This window comes from Blennius ocellaris, assembly GCF_963422515.1.
Source record: "Blennius ocellaris genome assembly, chromosome: 5".
NCBI lineage: Eukaryota > Metazoa > Chordata > Actinopteri > Blenniiformes > Blenniidae > Blennius > Blennius ocellaris.
In genome coordinates this window covers 28,233,020-28,242,285 of record NC_137654.1, presented here as the reverse complement: position 1 = coordinate 28,242,285, position 9,266 = coordinate 28,233,020, and the positions used below count along the sequence as shown (strand labels likewise).

General features: G+C 43.1%; 1 protein-coding gene across 1 annotated transcript; it reads right to left on the bottom strand.

The window, feature by feature from the left end:
* Window positions 1-3,946: 3,946 nt before the first annotated feature.
* Window positions 3,947-8,498, bottom strand: alx3 (ALX homeobox 3; the record flags this gene model as incomplete). Its single annotated transcript, XM_080496210.1, has 4 exons — window positions 3,947-4,321; window positions 4,409-4,534; window positions 4,641-4,915; window positions 8,114-8,498. 4 exons carry the CDS (start codon window positions 8,496-8,498, stop codon window positions 3,947-3,949), a joined length of 1,161 nt encoding a protein of 386 aa, XP_080352336.1.
* Window positions 8,499-9,266: the final 768 nt, after the last annotated feature.

Here is a 9,266-nt window from a genome sequence, read left to right as displayed (position 1 = left end):
ACAGTCGCCATTTTGTACAGATTACCCCGAAGTCCCGCCCCTTGTCTCTGATTGGCTGGAAAGTGGGTGGAAAATGTTAAAGCGCACGTCAATCATCCGCCGAACTATTACCCAAACATGATGTTGATATTTTCTTTATTTCGAATATTTTTCCAAGATTTGACATTATATCCTCATTCTTCGGGCCTTCACAATCTACTATACTCACTTTTAAAAGATATATAAAGCACTTGCACAGACGTGTCTACGTGCATGGATCATAATGCTTTCTGTGTTTGTTTGTTTGTTTGTTTTTTGTTTGTTTAATTTATTCAATCCACTATTAAGTGATTGCAGTAATATTGCCAGAGTGTGAAAAGCCAGTCAATTCGCTGTAGAAAAAGAAGACAGTCGTGGTGAGGAAATATATTCGCCTTCAATCTGCCTGGTTGTCAGAAGGTGGCAGTATTTAAACACCAGATCAATAATAACAGTAGTCCGACTAATCCAGGGGTCTGTGGTCCTTTTGTAGTGGCTCCTTGAAGCGTGCACTAAATCACACCTAAATAAACATTAGTTTATCTAAACACCAAGATGACTTTTTGATTAGAAAATGGCACAATAACATAAATGGGGGAAAATGCTAAAATGACAACGATTTCTAAAAGGGAAAAAAAAGAGAAAAACAAGTTTAAAAATAAATAAGCTTTTGCTTATTTATTTTTAAACTTGTTTTTCTCTTTTTTGCTTTTAAAAGAAAACTTGCAAAAATGTCCTGTGGCCATAAGACTATAATTCCTCCCTGTAAATAGTATTTACTGTTTTCTGTTACTTCCATCATTTCTGTGCAGATATTAGTCATCGTTAAGCCTTGTGCAATGTAATGTTTAAAATTAGTCATTTAATTTCTATCCTGTCTTATTTGATATTCAACATTCTTTCTAATTATTCTGTGTGGAGCAATTCTGAAAGTAATTTTGCTCCGTGATTAATAAAGTATTCCTGTTCTATCTATTCTAAAATATCAAAATTATCCCAAAAATGCTGGAAAAGAAGGATGAAACTGCTAATACAAGGTACACAAACAGCAGAAAATGTAATGCAACATTTACCATGTTGAACTATAACTAAAGCATCATTAATGTAGCTTTAAACGTATTATTTAAATTTAAATTACTGTACAAATGAAACTTTATAAGCTGTTTTAGCCTAATTTTAAAGATTAGATTCAGGTTTTGCTGCTCCAGGAAATTTCAATATGGTGAAAAATATCCAAAACGGCTCTTTGGGTCATAAAAGATTGCAGAATCTTGGACTAATCCTTTAAAATAACAGTAGGTGGTAGAAGGGTGGTGTGTGGACAGAAGAAACTGCTAATAGATCTGATTAATGTATTTCATTTGGGATAATTAGGGGGATTTTAGATTGTTAGAGTCTTTTAGTAGATTACATCTGAACACAGATGTTTGAATAGCTCACTCAACTCCCCCCCCTAATCAAACATCAAACTGTGGCTTAAACAAAACACACACACCAAACCACCTTTTTCCACCTGTTTGTGACGTGTCATGTAAAAAGAGTGCGTTGCTCTCTGCCACCACACTGTTTAGTTTCGTGCCACGTGGTTAAAACCACTGTCCTTTAGGTTACAATAGCGTCTCTATGAGGCTGAGATAAATCTTGCCGGGATCAAAGCGCAGAGCAGCGACCGGCAGGCGGCTTTGCTGATTTTAATGAGCATTCAATCATATTTGGAGTCCATTAATGAGACGGGGGGCAGAGCAACTCCCAGACTCCAGTGACCCTGGCACACACAGAGATGCTCGGCTAATAGCTGCCTGCAGCATTGTGCCGGTCCAACTCTACATTTGTCATTTCTTTTCTAACAATTCATATGCCAGGCTCTTTGGAGGCTGATGTATGAGGTCGGTGCAGATCAAAGCTTTTCTCGGCCCGCTGGAACTTTAATGACAACTTGATCTAAACTTATGGCTCTTTCTGTAGGACGTAGTAATATTTTTTATTTTACTTACATGTTCTTGGACTATTTTACCTAAAGCGGAATAGTTCTACGATCCACTTTGTGAGCAACCCTCTCAGTGCTATCCTCACGCTGCTTAAGAATTAACATGAAAATCCTTAAACCATTAAGTCCTCTCTGTGTGTGTATATACACGCTTGGAGAGATTTGATTAACCCGCTCCCAGTAAAAACAAATATTAAAATTAAGCACTGATCCACCATCTGCTATTTCTTCAGCTTTCCTCAAGATGGCCAACTCCTGAGTCCCTTATCCCCACTGACAGCTCTTCTTATCTCCTCCACTTAATCTGGGATTTAATCAGGGGGGCTATGTAACTGCAGTAAGAGCTGCCGTCTCCCAGGGCCTGGCTGGAATTTAAGGCTGTGGGTGTGGAAAGTGTTTCTGATGGGTTTGTACGCTCCTCTATTGGAACCACATGTCAGTGGCTCTCACAAAAACCCCGTCACAGACCCGGGGAACAGCAGCTAATCTGCCCCAGCACGGCTGTCATAGTGGGGCAAGCAGCAAGAGAGCAAAGCCACTATAGCACCCCCCCCCCCCCAAAAAAAAAAAAAGCCATGTGTGCTTCTCTGGAGGGGAGACGGCGGTTGGGAAAGACTTTGTCCACTCTCTCCATTGAAGTTGTGCTCACACGAATCCGAGTGTGTGCCCACATGACATGAATATGTTGGTATTTGGTGATTTGCACCAGATGGCACCATGCGATTCAGTGTTTCCTCGGCGAACGGTGAAGGCACGACGGGACGATCTTCAGTAAATTATTATTAGGAGTATATGGTGGGACTAAATGGCTCCGTGTAGTGGTCATACGTGCCCCACAGCGAGAAAACACCTCTTTTGTGTGGAGTTTGCATGTTTTCCTTGTGCACAAGTAATGTGATTTTCTCTCACAGTCCAAAAACACGCATTGGAGGTTTATGTTTTACTTAAAAATTGCCTGCAAGTGTGAATGTTTTGATGGATTGGCACCCTATTAGTGTGTGTCGGCCACTGAGGCCCTGGATTTGATAAAGTGAGTTATTATCGCTAAAAGAAAAAAACAAAAAAACAGGTGTTCTGACAGGCAGCAGTGAATAGAATCTTATTTTTTTTCTCTTGAACTGTACCTCATTACTCAGGTGGCGAGGTGAACTGCTGCGGCCAGATGGGAATGAGAAATGTCTGCAGTGAGCAGTCGGTCGTCTTGCGTTATTATCAGTGGTCACTCGGTTAGTTTTCCCCTAATGAAGCTGCCAGTCTCTTCTGATACATGACGTGACTCCTGAAGGCCTCGGGAAGGGAAGCCAAGTCGGCAGCACATGTACGTTTTCCCCGTACGCTTCCCGCACAGCAGAAATCTTTGTGTTTATTGCAACCGCAGCTTTTAAAGCTTGTTTTTTTTTTGGGGGGGGGGGTACCACAGTTCCACTTTAAAAGCAGCACAGACGCAAGTTATCATGTCCTTAAAGAGTTGCGTGAAAGATCAAACGAGGCTTTCTGACATCGTTTGTGTCCCATCGTTTAAAAACGTTCCTATAAACAGTTGATTTATATGAAAGCCTTTATTACCGATCACACTATAAAGCACAACAGACATCAAACAAGGATTAATATGATAACTGCAATTTTTTTGGTTGTTTTTTTGTCGTTTTTTTACATGCTTAAATAATTTTTCCTCTTTGGTTTCAGCATCATGACGTCAAACTGAAACAACAAACTTCCTATTAATATGATGGGCTTCGTGCAAGGCGCTCAATCTGCCCCTGATGCTCATGTTTCGGGTCCAAGATGTGGGGGGTCTCCAGGTTGGCATACACAAAACGTTACGGGGAAACACTCGAGTCATCATAAGCTTGAGGTGGGCGTGTACATCTGGGGCTGCAGGAACATAATACGCTTTGGCTCAGTCAGTGCATGATGGGGGGGGAACTGGCACCGATGCGGTCATGTCGGCCAGGACAGGAGGCTGCCCGGCTCCTTGGCCTTCATCCGCAGCGCCACCAGGCCCGTCGGCTTGTACTCGGTCTCGGGCCCCTCCATGGAGGGCGACCCGAGGCCCCCCGGGAAGCTGTGGAGCGAGTAGAGGCCGTTGATGCCCGGGTGATGTGTCGGGTGGTGGTGGTGGTGGTGGTGGTGGTGCGGGTGGCTGGGGGAGGCCGGCATGCCCATGAAGCCCTGCAGATTGCCGTGGGGGTGAGGGTACGTGCTCATGCAGGAGGAGGGGATGGAGTCGGGTCCGAGGACGCAGCCGGCTGCCGGGCCGCCGCCGCCACCGCCGCCGCCCCCCGAAACCGGCCCCGGCCACAAGTTGCTCTGCATCTGGACGGAGGGACGGACGCCGATGATGCATGGAGGCTCATACGGAATTAATGTTGTGTGTGTGTGTGTGTGTCGGCGGCGGTCTACCTGGTACGCATCATGGCGGGGGAGGAGAGAGATGTCATACGTAGCGGCAAAGTGGTTACGGACCTCCTGGATCTTCCCGTAACGTTCCCGTTTCCTCCACTTCGCTCTGCGATTCTGGAACCAGACCTTTTAGCGAACAAAACAAAAAAAACGTCACCCAGGATGACAAAAGCATTTCTCCAGGCCACAAGACCGTCCCCGGGGGGGTTTAAAGTTTGGGAGTCGGACGCACCTGAACCCGAGCCTCGGTGAGCTCCGTCCGCAGGGCCAGCTGCTCCCGGGCGTAAACGTCGGGGTAGTGAGTCTTCTGAAACACCTTCTCCAGCTCCTCCAGCTGGAAGGTGCTGAAGGTGGTGCGATTGCGCCGCTTCTTGTTCTTTCCTGATAAGTCTATGGAGTCGGCGACGGAGTCTCCCTGCAGACCGCCGCCCGGCTCCTTCAGCTTACCGCAGCAGTCCGGACCCATCCCCGGGTAGCCCATGGTCTTTGGAGGTCCTTTGTCCCTGACTGAGACGGAAATCACATCTGTAAACTCTACAATCATATTTGCCAGTTCAAAAAAAAAAAAATACAAAATAAAAGTTTTTGACTGTTTACATTTTTAATACGGCATTTTAATTATTTGACAAATTTTTTGCAGTAATCAAGTTTTGGTTCAGATTTTTTTTTTTTTTTTGTCAATTCCCATCCTTTAATTCTATCTGAAAACTATTAATATTTAGGGTTTTTTACTGTGGCTGAAGTTGTCTTAAAAATATGTATTTTTTTTCAGTTGGATTAAAAATCCAAAAGTCTGATTCAAAAAATATTTTCTTACAAAGATCTATTCTTTTAGTGGGTTTTTTCCTCCTACAAATAAGCAATTATTTTAGCTGTTTTAAATTAAAAAACACAAGAAAACACGAGTCTCTTGAAACTAAAGGAAAATATTACTGTACAAAAAAAAGGTCGCAATTTAAACATTGGTTGTTCTCTTTTAACAAAAAGAACAAAAAAGAAATATCTAAAAGCACTTTTTCAAATGACGGAAATCCTGATTGTTGTGATAAAATCAAAACACGGATACAACTTGTACAGACTGCGACTTAATTAAAATAAACATAAAGCGAGAATCACATGAAACCAGTTAAGTGCGACTGAAATCTTTGGTTGTTTTGCTTGTTTCTCATCGCGATTCCCGAGTTCATTCTGTCAAAACAGGCTGAACTGAGAGACGTCTGAGAGTCTTCGCAACACACACACACACACACACACACACACACACACACACACACACACACACACACACACACACACACACACACACACACACACACACACACACACACACACACACACACACACACACACACACACACACACACACACACACACACACTTAATTTGATTAGTCCAGACTGCCCTCATTCAGACACTCGGGGAGTTGAATTAAAGCTGCAGGGCAATAAGTAATAAACAAGATTTCATTGTGATAACGCACAAAAGTTGATTTATAGGGTCACTTCAGCTCGATGGGAAATGGGAAACACGTTAAGCTACACACAGAATAAGAAGGACGTCCAGTACACGGCACCGAAATGAGATTTATCTGCGTAAAAGTCTGCAATCCTTCAATGTCTGAATTAATCGTGTCAACGTTTGACAAAAAAAGGGAAATTCTTTCACTTCCTGCTAGCAGACTGTGAAAGAAGTCTGCTCCTTCCTGCACTGTTTGGATGTTGTTGTCCATGTTCATTACGTTTCTGACCCGCCGAGCCCCCAAACAAAACCGCCCTCCATCAATCTGCAGCCACTGGCTGACTGGAGGCGGATGAGATACCACTCTGCTATTCTCCTAATTCACCGCAGAGGCCCGGCGGAAAACACTTTTCATTGCAACAATAATTTCTTAATGTCCATTAGATCCAACCTCGCACCACATGTTGAAAATGTTCTCAGTTGCGAGCAAAGGGAGAGGTGGGGGGGGGTCGAGGGGGGGGCCTCCGAATAGCTTTCACTTTGTCAAGCACCCACATCCGCTCGGCCCCAATTGTGTAACTGGAGATCTATGTTAGACGCAGGGAAAAGGGCAAATATTCCAAATGTAAAGGTAGGAATGTCAAGCTGTGAGCACGAGGAGCTGTCCTCATACATTAAGATGGAAATCTGAACATCGATTTTCAGCCCCCCCCCCCCCCCCCCCCCCCCTCTTCACATTTAAATTTGAACAGACCACTCGTGAAACGTGTACTTTTGTTATTTTTGAATATACCCTCGTTTAAAATTCACCTGTGAACTAAAGTTGGTATTTATTTAGGTTGAAGTGATGCCATCAGGAAACGGGAACTATCATGACGAGAGTTCGCTTCGCTTGGGCGTAATTAAAATTTTACGCAGTTTAAAATCTCGTTATGAAAGTCCAGCGTGAACGCTATTATAGTTCTTCGCTCAATTTTGGCTGGAATCGGGTTCAGCTCCACACACTACCTTAGCGGATAGAAAGTGATGTTTTACTGTGGAAATTCTACAAGGAAAAAAAGGAAGAAAAGAAAAAAGTGACTATTTTTTATTTATTTTTTTTGTATGGCCTATAGTTGGGCTTCTATTGAAAACTATTGCATGTGTGTGTGTGTATATCTGAAAACCAAAACACAACACAAAAGATATCGGTCAAAGGGTTTCTTCTGTGTGTCAGTCTGTCCATCAGCCATCTTTCATCCCACTGTAGACAAAACAAGAAGACGGATCCGCCTTTGAAAGTAGAGGGAGCCCCAAATTTAAAAGCACTGCAGGTAAACATAACACACACACACACACGGTGTGTGTGTGTGTGTGTGTGTGTGTGTGTGTCCTGTAAGACATAAAGAAACAAACTAAAAGAAACCATGCTGCCTTTTCTTCTCCAAAGGAATGTTTAAAAAAAAAATGATTAGCAGATATTATTGAAAAAGCATGGAAAAAAAACCCAACTTCTATTAAATCTTTGAGCTGTCTTTGGCATTAACTTGAATCAAACTGTTGTATATTATTCTGGATATAGATATCACAAAGAGCTTATCAGCGCTGATATCCTCTGTCGCTTCAGAGAATCATCAGCAACAATAAACAGAGTGAAAGCCCACATCATTTCTCCAGGCTCTGGTTCAAAACACACACACACAGACACACACACACACATAGACACACTGACACACAGACACACGAACACACGAACACAATTATCTATGACAGCCTGTCTGCAAAAGTCACAGCCAGCAGCTGCATTTCACATTTCAAATCTGTGTTCATGAAGGAGTGAATAAAATAGAGCAAAAACACCTAAATATCACAGAGCATCTTCCTGAAATGATGACGAATCTGACCTTTAACCTTTAGCTTTACACCACAAAGCGAAAAAAGAAAAAGAAAAATCTAAAAAGGGATTTTCAATTCTATTTAGAAATATGCTGATTAAATACATTTATAATGCCAAAATCTTAATAAATAAGAGTGAGGGACTTTAAATTGAATTTACAATGACAGGTTACTTTTTTAAATTATTCATTTATTTGTCTCCATGTTCCCTTGTTCATTATGACAGTTGACCAGTCCAGGAGTATTTTTCTACGAGTTCACACTTTTTACGCCTAATTTTTGCAGTTACTTTTTAATGAGATACAGTCAACTTGTTATAAAGAGACGCAACGGCGTTTATTTTTTCCGTGCGTAAATGCACTTCACACGTACCTTCTGTGTTGTTCTCATAATAACCCGTCTTTATCGATCCCACCTTGGGATCTTGGTGTATACTGTCCAGGAACTTGCTGTGCTTGGACGGTGAACCGGGCGCGCTGGCGGCCGAAGCGCCGTGCGTAAAGTCCGCCGATGAGTCGCCGAACCTCCCCATGGCCGCGGCGTACAGATCCCCGCGCAGGCCGAGCCGGTGAGGAGGCCCGGGGGGAGGAAGAGGAGGAGGAGGAGGAGGAAGAGGGAGGTGGGGGGACTTCTGCAGCTCGTCGCAGGAGAGGAAGGACCCCGAGCCGCCGCCGCCGCCGTGCTCCAGGCCCGGGGAGTTGGCCGGCGTCCTCCTGCTGCTCTGCGGAGAGAAAGGCAAACAAGTGTCCGTCTCCATCGCTCCAGCAGGTCGGACTGCAGCGACTGGGCGCAGCTCGACTGGGCGCCGGAGTGAGGAGGGCGCTTTTTTTTTTTTTTTCCTTTGCTGATCTGTGTTCATGTCAAGTGGGTGGGATTTAACAGATCAGAAACAAAGACCCGTGAAACCGTGAGCCAGATAGAGAGAGAGAGAGAGGGGAGAGAGAGAGAGCGAGAGAGGGGGGGGGGGAGAAAGTTTGTGTGTCTAACAGTCTGATATAATCCGCCAAAAATTCAATCACGCGTGGTTTCTGTCGCTCCAATTAACCATCTAATTCCTATTTCATATATTATTATGGGCCTAATCACCAAATCAAGCGGGACAGGAGGCGCGCAGCGGCCTGAGCTCAAGTTTACGCGCAGAAAAGCCACCAGAATAAAACACATTTCACTTTACTCGACGCAGTTTGTCAGATTTTAGTTGCATGATATCAATTCCGTGCATGTGTGTTCTTTTATTTTAAATTATATTCATCTAATATTACGCGAAGTAAGCAGATGTGTTTTGCGTTTTGGCGTTATTTCGTTTAATTTTTTTAAAGTGCACAATGAACAATACTTTCGTCTTACTTATATTCTAGAATCTCTAAGAATGTAATTTATTTTCACAATTCTAAAAAGTTTTTCTAATGCCTCGAAAATAAATGTTTCACAGACATAATTTAAAATGTGAAGATGCCTATTAACACGTCTACGAAAACATTATCATTTGCTATTTACTTTAAATAAATATTTTTTTTAAAACCCA